This window comes from Mycteria americana, chromosome 7, assembly GCF_035582795.1.
Source record: "Mycteria americana isolate JAX WOST 10 ecotype Jacksonville Zoo and Gardens chromosome 7, USCA_MyAme_1.0, whole genome shotgun sequence".
In the NCBI taxonomy this organism is placed as follows: domain Eukaryota; kingdom Metazoa; phylum Chordata; class Aves; order Ciconiiformes; family Ciconiidae; genus Mycteria; species Mycteria americana.
The window spans coordinates 26,340,791-26,363,013 of record NC_134371.1 but is presented as its reverse complement, the minus strand read 5'-3'; the positions used below and the strand labels follow the sequence as shown (position 1 = coordinate 26,363,013).

At 42.8% G+C, this 22,223-nt stretch overlaps 1 protein-coding gene across 3 annotated transcripts; it reads right to left on the bottom strand.

The window, feature by feature from the left end:
• Window positions 1-1,597: 1,597 nt before the first annotated feature.
• Window positions 1,598-18,174, bottom strand: PLEKHB2 (pleckstrin homology domain containing B2). 3 transcript variants are annotated; one of them, XM_075507468.1, is made up of 8 exons: window positions 18,055-18,174; window positions 14,401-14,448; window positions 13,636-13,788; window positions 12,747-12,849; window positions 11,777-11,816; window positions 9,187-9,276; window positions 7,917-8,031; window positions 1,598-5,797 (listed from the first exon to the last, which is right to left on the bottom strand). In XM_075507468.1, the coding sequence occupies exons 2-8, from the start codon at window positions 14,435-14,437 to the stop codon at window positions 5,661-5,663; spliced, it is 675 nt and encodes a 224-aa protein (XP_075363583.1). In that variant the 5' UTR covers window positions 14,438-14,448; window positions 18,055-18,174; the 3' UTR covers window positions 1,598-5,660. The 3 variants fall into 3 exon arrangements, with proteins under 3 accessions (XP_075363583.1, XP_075363584.1, XP_075363585.1); XM_075507469.1 differs by lacking the exon at window positions 18,055-18,174 and adding an exon at window positions 17,821-18,032; XM_075507470.1 differs by lacking the exon at window positions 18,055-18,174 and adding an exon at window positions 14,787-14,903.
• Between the last annotated feature and the right edge of the window lie 4,049 nt (window positions 18,175-22,223).

The following is a 22,223-nucleotide window of genomic DNA, read 5'->3' as shown; positions in this document are numbered from 1 at the left end:
ATTAGGCAGTATCAGTATGGCATCTACCATATTCAGTCAGATTAAGCCCAGTATTGTCAGTCTGAAACTTTCACAACCTGCGCCTTAAAAATCATCATCAAATGGATCTTAAGCTTTAAATTATTAATGCAGAGACATTTGGAGTTTTTATTTGCACTGTGAGTTTTGGAGCCTTGGATGCCTTGAAAACTCTGAAACCTAATGAGATAATCTGTGGTAATGAGAAGACTCCCAAACCAGTGCATTAGTGTCAGTCCGTTGTTACAAGCTCTTATTTGTAGTTAATAAGTGCTCACAACATACTGGGAGAAACTTTCAGTTCCACTGAAATGGAGGGAACAGCAAATGCTCCACACTCACTTCAATGCATTATAGTGGAACTGCAACAGGAGAGAGGGACAAATAAAGGTACTTTTAGGAATACAACCCAAGTTAATTACTGTGGTTGCATTTAGTGACCACAAACACGACAGGGAATGCAGTAGGAGAAGGGAAAGCAGTAATAAGAAGCAAAGCCCATTCTCTAAGCTGTTGCCAGTTCAGGAGCATGGCAATTCAGGAAGGTATGGAGCTGCTAAGCTTTGCACAGCAAATTTAGTTCCCTAACTTGTTCTGGTGCAGAAATTTCAGTAAAAGTGGGCTCTCTGGTGGGCAGGGTTAAGTGTACATAATGGTCTGCTTAGCCTAGTAAGTCCATCATATGGAAATGATGACTGATAAAATAAACATAGCCAGCATAGCATGCTGGGGAGAAGAGCAACATGTACTCCTACATTAACCGATTGGTTGAAATAGCAGTTTTGTTTTCATTCCTCCCCCAGATTAGTGGCTAAAAAACCCACCACCCTCAACAGTAAAAACAAAATGAGCATAAAGCAAGGATAATGGTTTACAAAATGTACCGTGGTCCTTCTGACAAATAGTTTAATTCCCAGCAAACGTACAAGATAGTCTGCCTTTAGGTGGTGGAGCTAGTTGTGGTCATTTAGTGTCTTTGTCTAAGCAAACTGACTGATCGTACCCAACTCCACTGAAACAAGTCATAAACAGAAAATACCAATACAGCAACCAGTAGCATTTTGCCCAGAGCAACATCTGTGCTCCGAGCTGCTTACTGTAATACTAAACAGTACAAATCTGTTGATTTGATAACACAATGTCAAATTGTAAATCTGGATCAGCATTGCATACATCCAAGATTAAGCATTTCTTAGTCAAAGCCTTCAACTCCATTAAAAAACAAATAGGCCTTAATTCTAATCTTGGTATAGTGGTGTTAGTGCAGAGTTACTTTGCTGATTTCACAGATGTTACATCATCTTTATTAAATGGTAATTGAGATGACTGAGGTATGTCAGCCTGAGCTCTAACTCCCAACAGCCACAGTTGTCTTAGTTCATTTTTCTACGAAGTAAAGTCAGCTTTGTAATTGCTTAGGAAAGACTGGACGTGCACAGAATTCATCATGGCACTGTTTCCTTGCAAAGGAAACCTCCTGTAAGCTGACCACATGTTTGAAAAACATATACCCATCTACAGACTAACTAAATGAGAAATGTTGAACAAAGGCTAGTAAACACGTCAAGACAAAACAATGACACTTAAATATGAATTTTATTGCTAAGGGTATTTTGCTATAAATTAATAATGAGAATGAGGACCTACAGTAAAACAGCAGTTAAGATAGTGCACAAGAACATGAAGGATCTGGGCGGGGAAACATTTGCTGCATGCTACCCTCCATGACTTAACTAACACGTATCTATCTATCTTAGTCATATCATGAGGACGAAAAGCCACAAACACATTTGAGGAACAGGGGTGTGAACTTTCTCCTTTACTCAGCTTTCTTAGATGGTTCCATCACCTACTGAATCTCCACTGAAGAACAAACAAAATGAAGCCAGTGTTGTGTGACATTTAGGGTAGCTCCATCTAGACGCAGCTCAGAATGTGCTTCAGCACTAGAAAAGATGCGTCTTTGCCAAAAGTCACTGCAGTTACTCTGTACATAAACACTTTCCACCCCTTCCCTGTAGTTCATAAGCCTTTACCCACTCACTAGAAGAGGCTGGCTCCCTAGCCCCCCATGTTTAGGCAAAAGAAGCCAACAGCTATGTTTTCACATGTAACTAAGAATTTGGGAGGGGGCCCTGATTCACCTCTTTAATGTGGTCGGACTTACCAGAAGGCTGAGCATTTCTACCCCACTCTCTAGAAGCCTCACTCTGTCCAGCTGTCTGTAACTGAGAATTCAAAAGTAACTAGTTGCAGATGAACATACAGACTCCTGATGTCTGTAAGCACCGCCATTTAATTCTGAATGGACTGTAACTGCTATACAACAGATTTAGTCATCCTTAACTGATAGTGTACACTGCAAAAAACAGTGGCACTATAGCGGCTGTGGACCTCCCATAGCTTTAGGGAGGTCAAGTATTGGGCCCCATGTAGGAAAGCATGTGCTTGGGTGCTATGCAGGTGTAACTGGAATCACAGCATCATGAATAGCACCATTCAGAAATGAACACCTGTTGAGGACTATCATTTCAATCTGTTTTGAAAATGATCTTGCCACACCCACTGCCTCTTCCCATCACTATGGTATCACCTATCTGCAGAAGCTGGCATGGCAGTCCCTCCAAGCCCCAAAATCCACTCTGGCCCTGCTCCTTCAGCTCACACCAGCATCTACACAAACTGTAGATATACGAAGTACTGGACTGGGCAAAGAAAGGCTATTGAGTCATGCCTATGTATCCAGCCGGACATTACTATAGATATGAGCAAACCTCCACTCTGTTCTGAGCAACAGGAGGTGTGGCCATGTCTTCAGGAAGCAAGTCTATGAGCTTTAACAACCAGTGAATTCTAGTGGCTATCCCCATGCTGCTGCTTTATGCACCAAGACACTTCCACTTCTACTTCTGCAGTGAGATCAGAAAGGCTACAAGCACCTGCAATAAGATAACTACTCTCTTGATTTTATGCTCTAGCATGGTTTTGTACATTTGCTTTCTAGCTTCTAAATGCCTGTGCTACCAGGATAGAAAAGTAGCTTATGATTTTTGTATAAAAGCAGCTATTGTTACCAAGATAGAACTAGAATCTTCAGCTTCAATTTGTAAATTTTTTTCCCCCTTGAGAAGGGGTAAGGTTATTTTTTTTAATGGAGACTTACTTCAATTTGAACTTTTAAAAAGATCATTTCTTGCTTTGAATTGAACCTAATACTTCAGTTGAAGAAACTGGGGACCTAGATACAGTTATCTCCTGAAAGTGCAGGAGACGTGTTTCCCTGCTGTGATCAACAGCTCTTGCATAAAAAAAACCAAAACCACCCACACAATAAAACTCTGAACTTAAAATAGCTGATTCACTTTGTGCTATTCTTTCACAATTGTTATGAAATTCAAAAGAAATCACAATGATGTTCAATTGTTTTATTCTCCCCCACCCCTTATAAGCTAAATATCACACAGGGAGAAGAGGAGATGGAGGCGTTCTGCAGAACTAGTTATATTGCAAAGCGTAAACTAAACAGCAGTGTAGACCTGTAATCAGCCTCAAGGTTATCTCAAGGCTTAAAAAGGGTAGAAATGTTTGTTCACTTAAGTTCTAGACAGTCACCATTTCCTTCTGACCTCAAGGGTACCAGGCCTCTAAGAGAACTTCAGTAGTGTACTCCAATTTCTTTTGGTTTGGACTAGCAATAGGAAACTTATGCTTTAGTCCTCTTTTGAACCTCCAACAAGTCCTTTCAGTACATACCACTGGCAGAACATATGCAGCTTGTATTAATCTGTGAAAGGACATGCATGCACATTGGTGTACGGCTCTGAGCCAAAGTTTCTTGAAAGAAGTTTACATTGCCTGGATTAGGCCCACTCTTAGTAATGCAGCCAAGATTACCTCCGTCTGTTTCCTTCCGATGATTTCAGTTTGTTGAGTTGGTCCTAAGTCATGAAAGCTTAGTGCTTCTTCTGGCTGCTACCCAAACTCTTGTCCAAGATCTCTATTGCTTAAATATGTAGGATAGAGCCAAGACAGGTTTAGGATGAAATAAAAAAGGTTAGGGCTTGATCTAAATTTATATGGGTGCAAGTTCTCATCTATTTTCATCTTTCCTGACATACCTGAAACTCCATGAACCTTAAGGAAATTAACCTACTTCTGAATGAAAGCATAAGAAAGACTTAACATATTAAAACAGTATGAATACAGGAAGCTGAAAGTAGAAGTAGAAAAATAAGTCCTCTTACTATAAAGAGCTCAACTTAGGCACCCTGCCTCTTTTACCTGAATAAGAAAGCATGTGCATTTCTTCAGAGCTTTCCTTCCCCTGCCAAGCACAGCTCAGCACGGATTATAACAGGAAAAGGTAATAGGCCACATAACACACGTAACAGTTGCACTCCAGGTTACAGTCCATAGTACAGCAGCCTGCAGGAGCATGTTGTATAAGGAACCAGACATACAAGCAAAGCCAGCCAGGTTCCTTGGAGTGTTTTCCTTGACAAGTCATGGAGGGAAGAAGAGACCTGCTGAATGTGAGAGGGAAGTGTGCATAGAACAAACCCAGGCTCAGCTGTGCTCAAAACCAGTTGCAAATAATGAACCTGGTTCAGGAAACCTCAGAGGCTAAGAGGCAGACATTCTATCCTAGCCATGGCAAGGCAGCTGATATCAAAGTGCCTGTGTGCTAGGTCTACTTGTGCTGTTTGTCTCTGCCCTCTTGACTATGACTGCCTGCAGAGGTGGGCCCAACAGGGCAAAGGTTGTTCAAGGTAGTTCTTCTCCTGCAGACTCTGCAGAGCAGTAGCAGTAATGCAGTGAGACACTAGGCAATGGCCTCTTCCTCAGCAATACAGTTGGTACAGTGTCTCAGGCAACTGTTCTACAGACAAAGACGACCACTTGCAAAGCTAAAGATCCATTACTTCCATCTGACCAGAGAAGAGTGATTCAGGATAAAGAGGGAGGTGGAACAACAAACATTGGTCTTCCTTGCCACTGGTCATTCACATTTCTGGGAGAATAAAAGAATTGAGGAGTGCTGCCACTTCTTAGCAATTTGCTTATACGTTCTCAGACAACTTCACCTGGATGGTGTGAGAGACAGGTATAGGACTCCATCTAAGAAAATACACTACCATCTGCAAGCAAGTTTGAAAACAAAACAATCCTCAAGCATGGCAGACTACCTAATGCCAAGGAGTTTCTGCTGAGCTATATGTTTGTCCAGGGAATGTTCAGAAGCCAGTAGTACCTATATGCTAATGCAAGGCTCCTGTAAACCTCCTATTTGGACCAGATTTTTGACGCCCCCAAAATCCATTTTTTCTGTTTACAATAACAGTCTGTTCACAAAGCTAGTGACTGCTACCATGTTACATTGGTGCTCATATTGATCCTTATCAGTACAAATCCTTATAACTCCAAACATCAGAACAGAATGCAAGAGCAGCACATGCCATCTCCAACCACTTAACTAAATGGTGCCTTTAAACTCTCCTTAGGACAGTTAAGAATCAGTTATTAAGATGTCACTACTGAAAAATAACTACTGCATTTCTTAAAGTTTAACAGTAAACAACATTGCCAATATATTATTGCACACAATAAAGGTTTTTGGAACTACAAAGATAAGGAATGGGTATCTAGAAGACCCAGAATAATGATCCCAGAGCCATTCCAGTTGCTGCTCCAGCAAGCATGCCCAGTGCAAGATCTCCATCGCTGTCACGGTAACGCTCTCGAATGATGACATGGTTTGCAGGGGGTTGGCCATAAGGTCCTAGGTAATAAGAGATTGTTAGGAGGAGGGCAAAAGAACTGTATATCTTAATACCATGCACTGCACTTTCAAAGCATGCCCATTCTTTCACCCTCTTCCTTCCATTGAACACTAAGATGATGCCAGCTACAAAGGTAGAATACATCTCTGCTTTGGGTTCAGCCTCTACATTTATTAAATAAATAAAGAGGCCTAGCAACACTTCTAGCCTCATAAGAGTTTAATATCTGGGAGAAAAGCTCCTCACAAATGTAAAACTGAACACTGTTCTGGATTTATATTAGCAAAGAACCTATGAATTACTTGTATCATTCTATCAAACACTTAGTGGATTTAATGCAAGAAATGGGTCTAAAAATTGATTCAACCTTGAAGTTAAAGCAAATAGTGTAGTTCCCCCCCAAAAAAATCTTTGGCAGCTCTTAAGCCAGGGCTTTGTCAGAAACTGTGTATCAGTTTTATACTCTACAATTACTGCCTACTACTTCAATTCAGCCTTCACATCCTGGACTGATCTGTTGTGTGGTGACAGCTGCTACATTTCTTTTCAGATGAAGATTGGCCCAGTAGTAAGGAATTAACCTAAGATGCAAAAAAACAGCAATTGACCCTTGCTCTGCAACAGACTTGTACAAGCTCCACCTGTCATGTTTTGTGACTTTGCTCCTACCTGCAAAGCAAACAAAATGGTATTGCTTTCCCTTCCAGACATTTCAGGAAGATTAAGTATTCTTGAAGATATTGCAATGTTTTTTGTAACAGATAGTGAAGTAATCCAACTAATGCAATGGGAAAAGGCTCTCACTGACTCTCAACGATGCATGACTGGGAACCTCATGAGAAGGATTATGTCAATTCAGAGAATGAGTAATGAAGTCGAATGTACAGGGGTTAAGTTAGTTGCTAGGGGTGAACTTGACCCCTAAGATTTAGTTGCAGTAACCCTAGTGAAGGAAAACATCGAGGCTTGGTTACCATGCCCAACCTATAACTAGTATCTTAACACACTGGACTTGCAAACTGTTTAGGAGAGTTACTGTTTAATGCTGCATTTTTATCATACAGGTTTATGAAGCTTGATTTCCAAGGCCTGCTGGTAGTTTTTAAAAATGGTTCTTGGAACTTTCAATAAGCTGCTGCTTTTCAGCTGCTGAGAACCAACAGAACCCACCTTCCTCTGTGTTTGTATATGTATGGTCTGTATCTTAGGGCTTCACTAACTTAGATGAGGAAAGCTTTAAAAGCTTTAGGCTGATGCACCTCCCTTGTTACAAAAAATGGAAAAGACAAATGAAATAACCTGACAACAAATGGAAACAAAATGGTAACAAATGGAAAAAAAAAAATCTCCCTCAGAACGGAAAAAATTCTGAAGAGATTCTTGTTTGAGAACCAGATCATAAACAATTAGTAAGTTAAATCTTCTGATTTATATTACCCATACTACTCTAAAGCCCCAATTCTGTGGGACTGGGGCTCTCTATGCAAAGCTAATCCTAAATTAAGGTGACTAAGCTTAAAAGCACACCCAAAAATTTTAGTCTCTTCTTTTATTGGGATTGAAACCTGAACAGAGCAACAGAAGACTTCACAAGGCTGAATGTACTGCTTTACAGCAATTCCAGCATGCGGGGAAGGAACCAGTTAACACCATGCTTTGGGAGTGGATTTACCTTTGAAACTTGTATTTAATTCTGAGCTCATAGCTGAACATTAGTTTTGAAATAATTAAGCTAGTTATAAGAGCAACAGATGAATCAAAAGCTCCATCAATGCCCAATATGGAGTACTGAATCAATCTTGTTCTGGCTCTTCTATCTTTCCTTAGAAAACATGCTGCCTACTGTAGTTGGAGAGCTGTGTGCTGCAAAAAGAGTTTATGAAGTAATTTAAAGATTTTGGGATCACATTGGGAAGGTTAAATCACTTAATACACTGCACTTGCTTTGTTGTGAAAGGGTGAGGGGACTTGGTTCCAGTTACAAGTCAGGCTTCTTTCTATCATTCTGTGTGCAGGAGTGGTGGGTGGTAAAGGATGGTGATTAACAGAATTAAAGCCAGAAAGACTGACTCAAATAGCTTCTACAGGAAGGTGAAGGATATGGTTGATACTGATTACCTTGGTACGGATACTGACAGGGAACAGCATAAGCTTGTCCGTTGGAGGCATAGAAGACTTGAGGAGCAGTAGGGGGATATGCACCATTGTACTGATCATAGCCGTAGCCATAAACCTGGTGAAATTAAAAATGTCCATTACAAAAGTATTCTTTGCCATGTATCCAATTACGCACTTTGTTCAATTGTCCCTCATTTCTAATGCAGTTAAAAGTTTCACTAAAATATCCAATCTGTACTGTCTACTCCCTGGAAAGGATTTAGAACAGCTGCTTGAAAAAATAAGTGCTCCTAAGCAGCATTCACTCTCCACCCTTCCTGGGTCGTGAATGGTAGAGGCAGGGCCTGGATCATCAGGCAGAGCCACAGCAGCCTTACCAGCTTCTCCTCTCTGCCCTCATACCAACAACAGCTCTATGGAGAGCTGAGAAGTGCCAGGTAGGCAGCAGCTGATTCCAAGAAACTCCAACCAACTTTCCTCTAGTACACTGGAAGTAATGTCAGATTCGGGACAAATACTCTGTAGCCATATATTTTGGAAGCAATTTTGTTCTCCAAAATATGAGGCCCGCTGCTAGCCCTGATACAGCTCCCAGTACCACAACTAGTTCTTAACAACTATTTCTAACAGTGAGGAGCTGGAGCAAAGCAGCTATAGTGCAACAAGTAACACTACCCCAAACTATCGCTTTGTGTATCACTGCGCGTGAGTCAGAACATCCAGAAATCCCCAATGTATACTGGCTCAGCCCCAGTTCTGCTCCTTCTCCACTGCAAAAGAACTGTGCATCCAGAAGCTAGAGTTATGGTGTTGCTATGACATCTTGTATACAACAAAATCCTTATGTGTTAAAAGTGACAGCTCCAGTCATTAAATCCTATTTTTAAAACTCCTGATTTCGTATCCTTCCAGTGCTTACACAATGTGAAAGTGGTCACACCTCCTCATGTTAAAAGCTGCATGGCCAATATTTTTCAAGATTAGCCACATAACTTCTGCCCTGTCTTTAAGAAGCTTTATTTTCCAAGTTCACTGAGCAGCCATCCCTTTGTATACCTCCCAACCAAATCTGCCTCATCCCTTTCAAAGGAAATCCATCTCAAATAGAAGTGACAGTAGATTGTTAGTCCCTTACTCTCACTCTCCTTTCGTACAAACCTTAAAGCTGGATCTGTGAAACACAGCACTTTGGGAGTATGGTTTGGGTGCTTGAAGGATGGCCACTTCTGCTGCCTTACTTATTTTAATGCTTCCCGACTGCAACTCTTACCTCAGGTGATGGTGTGGCATAAGCTGTATAGGGAGGAGGAGCTGAGGAAATGGCTGTCTCATCATACATCACATCAGATCCCACGTAGCCCTAAATACCATTGGAAAGGTAGCAGTTATCACCTTTTCCTACAGACAATCAGTTAGAGTAGTGCAAGGATTAAAACTTAATGACCCCAAAGAAACAGTAACCTTTAGACGCGCTGCATGTTAAGAAAGCAGTGAGTACCTTATAAAGCACTGCAAAAAGAAAATACCTGGAGAGCAGACCTGGGAGAACACAAATGCCTCATCAACCACAGGAAGAAGCCATAACATTTCTTACCTCTGTGTGTGTGCACACACACGTGCATACGTGTGCATGCAAACACACTGACTCCTTCCCCCATTTTGTAGCCTCAGTTCTAGAAATTACTCTCTTGTTCATCCTCCGTTTTCAGATTAAAAAGTCTTCACAACTAAGCTAGCAACTTCCTGGCACCCTAGAGTGGTATCACCAAGTTCTGCAAGAGCAGATAAAGGAAACAAATGCAGTAGCCAAAAGTGGCACCTGAACATTTTAGCAGAACACTGTCACAGCTCTTAGCCACCCCTCACTTTCTGGCTGTGAGGAGACTTAAAAAAAAAAAAATGTAATGAGAGGTTTAAATGTAGGGATTTGAAGGGCTTGGTTGTTTTTAGGGTGTTACTTTGCAAATGCCACCTACAATTCTGGTCCTTTTTGAAGGCAGCCATGAGGCAAAGGTGATAACTTACTTGAATCCATCTACAAGGAGCTCTCAAAGATAATTAAGATTTGTTACAGTAGCCTTGTATTCTTGCCCCTAATATCAGAAATCTACAGTGATGGTCTTAGTTAGTTAGTGCCCTATCCCAAGAAAAAAAACAGCTCCTCTTCTTTAATTTACAAGTGAATGCTTTAATAGCTCAATAGAGAATCTTCCTGTTGTCTCTTGTACCTGGACTGTAGAAAGACTTTTGAGGGCATGCTATGGCCATATCCCAGGTCAAACTCATGGTGGAGATTCTAAGGATTGGTTGAAACACGCTGTTGAAAGCACTGTATGAAGAGGCAGGTATTTCCACCACCTGAGAAAAAGTCCAGCAAATGCTCACATCTTAGCAATAAATGTATTCTGTTTGTGCTACAGGGAACTCTGTACAGGCATATGACACAAGCCTGCTAACGTCTGTAAATGACATAGTTCTCAAAGCTAGGGTGATCACCCTACTGTTCCAGTAAAGTTATTAGGCACTGCTGGATGCTTGGTATTTTTGAAAGCTGTCAGACACCTACAGATGGACTCAAACCCAGCTACCCGGTTAGTTCAAGTCCTGGTTGGAGACCTTTAATAGCTTTGGAAAGTGCTAATTTATGATGTTACTTGTGCAGAGAGCTACCTGCCCTACTTTCAGTAGCAGGCGTCTGCCTTGGCTGACAAAGGTGGTGGCAAGTTTTGAATGCCATCTAGCAGGGCTGGCAGCTGAGTGTGAGAGACATGAAAAGCAGCAGCTCCTAACTCCTGAAACCAGGAGTCACCATCTCATACATAAGCAAGATAAAGCCCCTAAAACTACTAGGGCAGGCAGACCGTGAGTGTTGTATCCTCTGTGTGAGGACAATTCCTTCACTTCTCATTTAACACCATGAAGCAGCATAGCATAGCATAGCATAGCTGCAGTTAGAGGCAATCGTGTCCAGGGTAGTTTTGCTATGACAAGTGTTTGCTTTGGGTATCTACAGATCCAAGTTATATCATATGACAGATGCCTCAGTACAGTGGCAATGTTAATGTCACCCATCAAAAACTGAGATAAGCTTCTACAAAACTCGGCATTTCCCCATGAAACAGAAACATCTCAGGTTGGTTCAGCCTAGCCATCTAAGGAAAGCTAGTGCTGAAGAGTACTCTGGAAGGCAGTCTGGAAGAAAAACAAATTAACAATACCCGCAAGTGCATGGATGTGGTTCCCCAAAGATACAGTTCTGTAGAGAACTCCAACACTCACAGATAGGCTTTTATGATTCCTGACCTCTTCACTCTCCACAGCTAGCATGCCAATGCAGAGGTAATATACTCCTTCTTGGCATGCCTGCACTCCCCTCCAAGCACCTCTTGCTCCTCCCCTAGTCTCTGCCAAGAAGCATCCCACAATGTAATGGATCTACATTAACAAACAGCTTCTTTGCAGTGAGCTTTCTTTAGCACTGCACCTGGTAGGCAACAAACACTAGGAGTGGAAGGTGCATTTTTACTGGCTGCAGATTTACTTTTTGCCCACTGCCTCGGTGCCCACCTCCCTTACAGACCAGCTTCCCAAACATTCACTTCCACCCAAAGAAATCATTCCCTGAAATCACTCACTTCCACCCAGCATGTATTTGCGTGGACTTGGCTGCAAGAATGACATGTGCTTGTGATCCAGAGGATCATTCTTCTCCCCACCCACAAGCCTTACCATCATGCTCATAACCCTGTTTTTCTCTAGCAGAGAAGGATGGAACATGATTTCAGAAGTAAACTGCTGGAGCACACATAACACTGATGTGGTGCTTCTCTATCAGTATAAAGGTAAAGTTGTACACTTACTGTGTTTGTTCTGGCATCCTGGAGAGCAATTTTCCATGCCCTGCAAAAAAATCCCCATTGTTTAGTGGAACACTGATAAAAATTAACGCCACTTTTTCTTTTTAGGCCTATGAAAAAAACAAGGTTAGCAACTAGAGGTACTGCAGGAGCAGAGTTTAAGATACTGCAGACATCAAAGCCCAATGATACGCTAAAATGAATGCACAAAGGTGTTACACCAAGACTGAGAAATAATTACTTTCTTTGCAGAGCTGAGAAGGAATGAGGAGGAACATGAGAAAGAACAGACACGGTTTTGAAGGTCCTCACTGCAAGCACAACAGCCAGATAATATGCAGCCATGCTCAGGATAAGGAAATAGGAAGAGAAGCACCAGGGAAGTTGTATCTCCTGCCTGAACAGTTGCGTCTGTGCTGACTAGAGTGTGGGTCTTGACGCTATTACAGTTTGAACAGAGGTACATATACTTCACACAGATACTCCCATGCCATGTGGCTGGGAGCATGCTCGATGCACCACGCATACCTGGAAAACATTGATGATAGAAATTATCTAACTATACATAGCCAAGCTTAGTTGAGAGTTCACAATAATGGAGTATTATTCCTTTCACTACTGTGATTGGGATGTTCTTGAGCTATGCAGGGTCATGTACTACTTGAAGAATGGGAAAAGTGAAAAAAAAATCTGTTCAACAAGTCTTGCATTAACCATATTAATAAGATCCTTTTACTCCTCCTCACCCTTCGGTGTTTTTAGTGACTTAACTTGCAGTTAGTTTGCATGAGCTAGACAACTTCTTATAGGAGAGCTATATTTTTTGTCACTGAAAGCCTGCTTTTACTTGCTTGAAAACTTTCTTAAAATGTGTCTCTGAAAGTCCGAAGGAAGGAAAATAATTAGGGTCAGAGAGAAAAAGAAAGATAAAAGAGGAACAGGCAGCAAAAACAATATTCTCTGGCAGACTTACAGGCAGTCATCTGCACTCTCTGCACAGAGGTTGACTGTCTTCCCATCACGGCAAACAATCTGTAGTAAACAGTCTCTCTGCTTCCCCTCTGGAGGCTGGAAATCTGAGTCAGAAAAAAGAGACAAGTTATGAAATATCTGTAACAAGAATTTCGTGATTGCATTTACAAGAAGGGAGACAGTTTATGCAAAAGTCTGGACAAAATAAACTAGGGCCAGTTGTAGCTGCTTTCCATGGCATCAGAACAAATTACAGAAGGAAATAACCTGTTCTTGCTCTTTAGAGTGGCCTGAACGCAAGTAGCTCTGAACATCATTCCTAAGAAATGGAAGTGTCTTACAGCAGAACCAATCCATACTTAGCAGTAAGTACTCTCCAACAGTTGTGTCCTTCACTTGCGTCAGCATCAAGTAGAGTACTAACAAATGCTAGAAGTGAACTTAGTAACACTTGAAAAAAATCTGCTGAGGTTTCCCATTTCTAGTCCTGCATCTCACTCCAGCCAGTACTATAATTACACCCGTAACACTCTATAACCAGACACACAAGTCTACTGCGAACATCCCATTCTCACGTGCATGCCTGCCACCTGCTTATATGGTACACTGTCCTCACTGAGTTTTAAAAGTAGGTATCAAACCCTAACTAATCTATCACATGGTGATACCATGCCCTGGGTATCTATAAGGGAATTTAGTAGTTGGTTGGGTTGGGGTTTTTTCTGGGGGGGGAGGGAGATGGAGGGTGGTGGGGTTTTTTTAACAACAATAAAGTTGCACACTTCTTGGACATGTTTACTTCTGCAGTAGTGTTGTAAATGGTATGCTAGGCAGGCACTGAAGTTGTAAAGAATCTCTGAATACACAAATCGTGAAGATTTCATTATTACCTCGACATTCATTCCCCACTCTGAGGTTGATGCAATGGATTCGCATGTGGATTTTATCTTCTATATCATGGCGATTTTGATCGTCATAGAATATTAAGCGGCCATCAGACCACAGGTCAAACCAGTTCTTCTTCCAACGCCGTAAAATAGTACCTTAAAAATCAGACAGTCACTTTTGAGGGCACATATGGGGAAGTATTTGTGTCCTAGAGTTAATAAAAAATAAACCAAGAAATCCTTCATAGTTGCCCCAGACATTCTGAGATGCCAAGCAAAATCCTGTACTACAGCATCCCCACTTCAGAACATTACATAACTGGGTTCCATATTTTATCTAGTATTCAGAGTCACAACTGAGTTTATTTTAAGTACATAACCTGGCACTTTAGTTCTAAATTGCTGCAAGAACAAGCAGAGGGTATGACTAATTGAAGACATTAAGGTAAGGTGTCAGGTAAAGTTTCCAAGTCTCCACTTGTACAGTACTAATTATACAGCAGCATCTGAAGCTGAATGCCAGTCAGACACCTCAGATATGGTATATCCTGTTTTGCACTGGTATACGCAAAAGGTCACATGGAAATACTGTCATGACAGGTCATTTTGTGAAGTGTCCTAAAGGTAAAAATAACCACCAACAAAAAACAACCCACAGAGCTAGAGATTTGTTTTAAGAAAGACCTAGGAATTGCTAAGTTGCTCTGGTGTTTCTTGAAGAAGGTAGACACAGTGGGGAGAAAAGGAGGTAAAAGGCCCATGACTTACTTTGCCGGAGCAGCCATCCACTCTTCACAAATGCCATTGTTGCTTAATCTAGTGGACAGAAGAGGAGGGTGAGGGGGAGAAAAGCAGTCTTCAGTATTTCACAATAATACATTAGAAAGAGGCTTCTCAAGGTATAATATCATATATTATAGCTGTGTGTAGCCAGCTAGTATGGCAGAAAGATGAGGTAGATCTCAGCTGAAGATATTCAGTAAGGCACAACTGGTATTCTAGGACTTAACAAATGGAACAAATGTGCAATTGTAGCAATCCAACGTGACTATGAGAGACCACCTTTAAGTTTAACTGGAAAATGCACAAGCTTAGAGCTACCACTATTGCAACATGGGGAAGAAACAGACTGGAGTGACTGCTTCCTGACTCACCACCAGTTCCTTGCAAAGTTGTTCTCTTGACATACGTATGCTTCCTGTATTCTGCAGCCTCAAATTACTAAGCACCCTCACTTCTTCCCTATGACCCTTTTTCTGTACTTCCTCTTCTGTCTTTTTCATTCACTGGCTCGAAGTCCAGCCAAAACAAAAGGTGAAACAGTTTAATCTTAAACAGGAAGGAGGAAGCTGGTTTTATGACTTGTATTACTTCCAAATCGTCACTAGCTCCCTCCAAGATGAACTGAAATAAGTTAAGCCCATAAAGTGAGATTCTTGTTTCTCCTCAACTTTTAAATGAAGCTTGAAATGGCATGGGAAGGACCCTGCATTAAATTCAAGTTATCACACATGACATTAAGCACTCGGCCACTGCACTCTGGTTTATGAGCATGCTAAAGAAAAGAGATCAAGCATAGGATATGTTGGAGGATGAGGTTTTATTTTATAGCATAATGGTGTTCTGACTGTTGTTCTAAAATGGATTAATAAAAACATAACTATCTGGATGCAACTGAACTAGAAAAGCAAGAACAGAAGCATTTTAAGCCTCCCTTGAGAAGGCTGCCTTTTTTAGAAATTATTTGTGGGGCTTGTAAGCCAATATGAGAGACAGATACTTAAACCCACCAGATAACATTCTGCTTGTAGCAGCATAAGAAGAAGGGGGGGGGGGGCAAGGTGGCACAGTAGAGTTGATAGAGGAACTCCTCCCAGACAAGGAATGTGTTTAAAGCTGGGGGGGGAGGGAGGAAGAGAAGAGAGTTTTATTATCTTCTAGTAAAATATAAAGTTAGTAAGCATCCCCTTATTTTCTGACAGATGTATATATGCCATCTATTAGATATTACTTGTAGCTGTGTCCTCTTCACAGTACTGGGCAAATTCTGTAACACACAAGTAAAGACTATAGCCAGCAGGATTTCATATTGAAGGAATGCCACATCCAGCACAGGCTCGGGTGTGATGGTGAGAACCCCCTGCAGGTAAAGTTTAAACTCCAAGATAAACCTCTTACTCTTGGCTTTTGTACCAGCTCGCTGGGAAAACAAACATTTAGCTGACAGCCCATTGAAAGGGAGTCTCAAACTCCTATCCTGCTTTAATCCTTGTCACCAGGTCCTGCTCTGACAGGGTCTAAGCATGCTGTTGTCACCTGTCTACAGAGGGAGGGCTTCAGAAACAGAGGCCAATTTATTCTTCCAAAGTAACAAGGCGGTACAAAGGACCTGAGCCTCATTCTCCTGCCACCCCGGTATATGCTCCTCTCCCCCTAGATTCTCCTTTACAAGGAAATCGTCTTCTTGCTCTTCGTTTTCAAAGGAATGGGTCTCTCCAGTGGTGCTTCCATGTCTTCCAGTTTGCCCACTAAGGTGAAATCACTGTATTTCCGGAGGCGTTTTAATAGTCTAAGAGCCAATAAAGAACTTCCATGAACTTCAGTTCTGTTACAAGTGCTAGATTAGGCCACTGAATGTTTTTTGCTGCCTTTAAGCCTACTCTGTTACACAACAGCATAATTAGATTTAACTTACACACATAAAGGGGAAGAAATGAAGAAGAAAACATTTCTCTTGACAAATTAAGCTTTGCCTGTCATTACAGAATGCCTCACAATCAAAGTCTCACATTACAGAATGTCTCACAGCTATCTAGGGCTACAACAGCAAAAGAGGCTTCAGCACCTGTACAGCACCTTGTATGTAATCTCAGATGCAACAACTACATTTTCCCAACAAAATTTAAGTGCCCAAAACTTCAGCTCTGGATAGAGAGCAAAGAATCACACAGAACAATCTGTCAGCACTGGAGTAGGATGTGCAAAAACAATTAGATATTCTTCTCTGCCCCTTTTTAAGCACAAGCACTCACTTGAAGTCCAATACAGTATTCACAATCAACCCACGTTATGTTTAAGAGAGTATTTGCAGAGCTAGAAGATAGCCTGGCAAGATCAGTTGCAACTGAGTATTATTTGCTTGTTAAACTAGCTCAGTCCAAACCAACATGGAAAAAGGGACTTAAACAAAGATATCAAAGATCAATTTATCACCAACCTCAACAGAAGTTCCTTGGTGACCGAAATCTAAAAGTAGTAGCACCCTAAACTGAACACAAGTTAAGAGTAAATGCAGCAAAAGGGTGGGGCTATTCCTTCCTGCTCCCTAGAATAGCAGTTTTCCTTTTTTGCACAGAATATAATGTGGAATCTCCAACAATCTGTGGCAGTTCACTACTTGTTCCCAAACCCAGTTGGCTGGTAGGAAAAGCAAACTTCAAAACAAATCAAGTGTTTCTACCTGCAGCTTGTTGCTACTACAGCAATTTTGATTAATGCAGTCAAACTAGCAATGGACCCGATTCTGCAGTCCACGTAGATGGAAGGGACTTAGCCACACAGACATAACCACAGAGCTGAGTCCCAGGCGATCCGCTGTGCCCACTGACACCTCGCTGTTACTTTACTCCCAAGACTTCAGGTAGAGAACTATACCAAGCTCAGAGCACTGTTCGAATGTAACCCTGTTTGCCCCCCCTCCCCCTTAAAACAAAGCAAGGTTTCTATTTTTTGAATGTTCTGACTCTGCAACTAGCTACATGCAGGCCTTTTTTCCATGAAGTTATGCTTATTTTAGCCAATGTCTGAGAGATGTGGCTCTCAGTTCAAAACCTGTTCATTCGCGAGCGAGTCAGTGTTGAGGAACAGGCGGTTTGGAGCGGCACCATCCCACCCCTTCCCTCTCCCACCGGGACAGCTCCCCCCGGCAGGCCTCCTGGGGGCAAGCTGGCCCCGGGCCCGGGCTCGCTCCCTCCTCTCCTGCCCCGCCGTGACGGCAGGCAGCTCGTCCAAAGCTCCGCCTGGCCGAGGCAACGCGGCAGCTCCGCTCCCCGCGCCCCCCGGGGCGCTCGCACGCTCCCTCCCCGTCACCCGCCGCCGGGCAGCGGGCAGGGCGCGGCGGCGCGGCCGGCTCGACCCGCAGAGGCCGCCGCGCCCTGCCCTGAAAGCTCCGTCTCACCCTCCGCGTACCCGGCAGCCGGGCCGACAGAAGGGACCCTGCCAGCGCTCCCCGGGGAAGCCCCTCCCGGCCCCGGCGGCTCCGGGCCCGCCGACCGCGCCGGCCCCGGGCCTGCTCCGCGGCCCCGCTGACCTTCGCGCGGCCGCCGGGCGGGGCCGGGTCGGGGCGGGCGGCCGCAGAGAGCCGTGCCCCTCGCCGCCCCCCGCCGCCGTGCCCAGCCGGTGGCGGGCCGCCGCCGCACCTACCTGCCGCTGCCGGCCCCGCTCCCGCTGCCGGCCCCGCTCCGCCAGCGGGCAGCGCCAGCCCTGTCCTGACGTCAGCCCGCCGCGCTGCGCCGCCCCGGCCCCGGCCCCGGTCCCGGCCCTGGTCGCGGCCCCGGCCCTTGCGGCCGCACGGCGCGGGCTCCCCCCGCCGCCGAAGCCGGGGCCTTGCGGGACCCGCCGTGTTTTCTGTGGGACCCCGCGGCGTTTGGTGGGAACGAGTCAGTCCGTGTTCGGATCCCTCCATGGGGGAAGGTGGGGTGCGGAACACTGACCCAGTGACGCTTAATGTCTTCTTTCCCCAAGACACGCAGTTCCTCAGTATTTTAAATGCATCCCCTTCTGCACAGGTTAGCACTTGGCATGGCGTCAGCCCCATCCCACTAAGACACTTGGGCTTTTTTCTTCCTATCTTATTGATGATTATGAAAGGGACATTTTCTAATCTCATGCCATGGAACTGCAACAGAGAATGACAGAGTCACTCTGCTAAAGCAGTCACACAAGTATTCAAGGACAGAAAAGGCGAGCTAGTCTGTGACCTCTTACATAAAACAGCCAGAAACTGCGTCTTGGTGATGCTCACATGACAGCTCTAAACTCTATTTGGGTCACTGCTGCCTGCACACTGCAAAATCTGAACTGATGGAGAATGCACTGTGTCGCTAATTAATTATCTTCACAATTCAAATTGTGTTTTCTATTTCTAACCCAAAAGATATGAGATAGTTACAGTTTAAAATGAGGAAAATGTCTCAGGGAGATGTAATATTTGCCCTGGATGATCGAACTTCCTATTAGAACTTTTCCCAGGCTCATCCTGGTAACATAGGAGGAAGCATGACTCCTATCATCACAGTTAGTAAAAAGAAGAAAAAAAAATCATTAAGTGGTTGGCTTCAGCCAATCTCTTTTTGTTTTAAGACTGGACAATACAGAAATAGTATTCATCATAGTTACAATTTCACTTAATCTGTCAACAAGCTCGCACCCATCTATTCTCTCTTCTTGAACACAACAGCAATTCTAACTAGAAATTACCTAGAAAGCCCGTGATAGTGTAGTTTATGGCTGTAGTGTAGTACATGCTTTGATATATCTTTGAAGTACCATAAAAGTGGTGAAGGCAGGACAGGAGGGATAAAGAGAGATCATCTATCTGTGAATAGAACTGCAGGTTTCAGAAGCAACCAGTAAATGAGATTTGTGTAGATCAAATTCTGCAGCAAAGTCATTCCTGTTTGTTTAGGAGTCCTTTCTCTGAGGCTAAAACTGTTCACCTTTCATCGCTGAAAAAGTATTTTCAGAAACTTGGATGTATTGGGTTAGAGGTGGAAGGTAAGACAATCTTTAGACTGGGGGAGGAAGCAGCTTTCAACTGGAACAAAAAATACTCCTCTTGAGGATTTGGGAGCCTCAGCAGATCCTATCCTTGGCGAGCAGTCACTAGGGGACAGCTGCCTTTTTGGCATGTGTTCCGTGTTGGCTGTGTGGGTTCCTATAAAACTTTACTTTTCAGATTAGGTTTAAAACCATTTTAAAATTCATTGAGAAACTGTCATGGTGTTTCCTGAATTAATTACCTCCACAGGCACAGAACATCAAGATTTTGTTTAGTAGCTGTTTGGGACCATGTCCTATACTATGTTGACATTGGAAACTCAGTTAGGGCTGTGAACCCAGAACCAGGGCCGTTGTCATGGAAGTTCTGTGCCACACAGGTCCTATCTGAGGGTGCACAACAGAGGCACAGAGCCAGGAAACACCAGATCTTCAGTCTGCCAGAAACTCAAGCATATGCTGGAAACCCATGCAAACATATATTAGACTTATCATGTCATTAAATTCTGAAATGTTTTGAATTAAATATATTGGGCTCTGCATTTGCTGATGGAACTTTCCGTCAGGAAGTTTCTAACTAGCTGTGCTGCAGAGCTGAAGGCCTGAGTCTTAGTACCCTGAGCAAAAGAACTAGAAAATTTAGATTAATACTATTACAAATGTGGATTGTTTTCAAGTTGCTTGCTAGTGAAGTGTGGAAGTGAAGGCTTTTGTTGAAATTTTAAGCCTATTCATAATTGCACCTTCAGTTTGGTCACGTTCAAAGCATGCTGTAAGATTCATCCCACACTAATAACTTAAAAAAAAAATATGTTTGGAATGTTTCAGAGTTACCAAACCCCCTTTTTTAATTCCCATTCTTGTCCTGAATCAAAACAAGGCTAAAGTTCAACTTGCCAGTTGTAGTTAGAACATACCGGTTAAAATTCAATTGGAAAATTAAATTGGAAAATTAAATTTCTAAATGCCTAAGAAACTGCTATTTGGAAAAAATGGAAAAATTGAGCCATATGGTGACTTCTAATTCTTTGTCATAACACAGCTGACATAACGCATCTCTTCAATACGTGCTAAATTGTGACTGCCACCAACGTAAGCATTTGAATTTTCGCAGTCATTTGAGGGTCTTCATAGATTCTTTATACACTGCAGAAATTTAAATTTCAAATTTCCTACTTTGGTTCATAAAATATAATTCAACTCTAAACCAAGCAGAATACACATTTTCATTGAGGATAAACAAATTATTTTAAACAAAATACATGCCAGCATTATTAAGTACTATAATTAATGCTGTTAATACTATTACAGCTAATACAGTGCTCAACCAGGCTAAAAAAATCATATTAAGAAGCAGCATTGCTTGCAAGTTAATTAAATGAAAAATATTAAAATCAGGAAAAATATTAATAAACTGACCAAACAACTGTGGTTGCAACAGAAAGATCAGGAGAACTGCTGCTGGAGAACACAGAATCACAGAATCGTATAGGTTGGAAAAGACCTTTAAGATCATCAAGTCCAACCATAAACCTAACAGTACCAAGACCACCACTATACCATGTCCCTAAGCACCTCATCCAAATGTCCTTTAAATACCTCCAGGGATGGCGACTCAACCACTTCCCTGGGCAGCCTGTTCCAATGCTTGACAACCCTTTCAGTGAAGTAAAATCTCCTAATATCCAATCTAAACCTCCCCTGGCGCAACTTGAGGCCATTTCCTCTTGTCCTATCGCTTGTTACCTGGGAGAAGAGACCGACCCCCACCTCTCTACAACCTCCTTTCAGGTAGTTGAAGAGAGCGATGAGGTCTCCCCTCAGCCTCCTTTTCTCCAGGCTAAACAACCCCAGTTCCCTCAGCCACTCCTCATAAGACTTCTGCTCCAGACCCTTCACCAGCTTCGTTGCCCTTCTCTGGACATGCTCCAGCACCTCAATATCCCTCTTGTAGTGAGGGGCCCAAAACTGAACACAGGATTCGAGGTGCGGCCTCACCAGTGCCGAGTACAGGGGCACGATCACTTCCCTAGTCCTGCTGGCCACGCTATTTTTGATACAAGCCAGGATGCCATTGGCTTTCTTGGCCACCTGGGCACACTGCTGGCTCATATTCAGGCGGCTGTCAACCAGCACTCCCAGGTCCTTTTCTGCCGGGCAGCTTTCCAGCCACTCTTCCCCAAGCCTGTAGCGTTGCATGGGGTTGTTGTGGCCCAAGTGCAGGACCTGGCACTTGGCCTTGTTGAATCTCATACAATTGGCCCCAGCCCACGTGAATAAGGAATTAAAAGAACTAGGACTCCAAATTTGTTATATGGTTATTACTGTATTTATTAGTTTTTCAAAGCTTAAATATGAAGGTTATGGGCAACTTGAAAATATTTAGGCATTAGGTGAGAATAGCAGAGCAGAAGATGGGTCCAAAAATAAAGCAAGCTTGAGTAAGTGTGAAACTAACCAACTCTGCGATAGTTTGTACATAGCCATGTACAACATGTATAAAGTTTCCCTGCTGAGAGGGAGATGGAAAAGAACATATATCTAGTTTTCCAGAAGGTTGTATTGTCTTAGTCATGTATATAATAGTCCCAAACAGAAAGGTAAATCATAGACTTGGACAAAAATCTTTATCCAGACTGCCTTAACATACTTCCTTCTCTCCCGTGGAAAAGACTCTTAGCTAAGGAGGAGCTCTTAACTCCTACCATTCCTGTGGGTAATTGACCTGCACCCAGGATTAAAATTCCTTGGCACATTTTACCTGCAAAAATGAATCTGTGTGATCAGCTTTTGTCACATTGTCCCGTGAGATG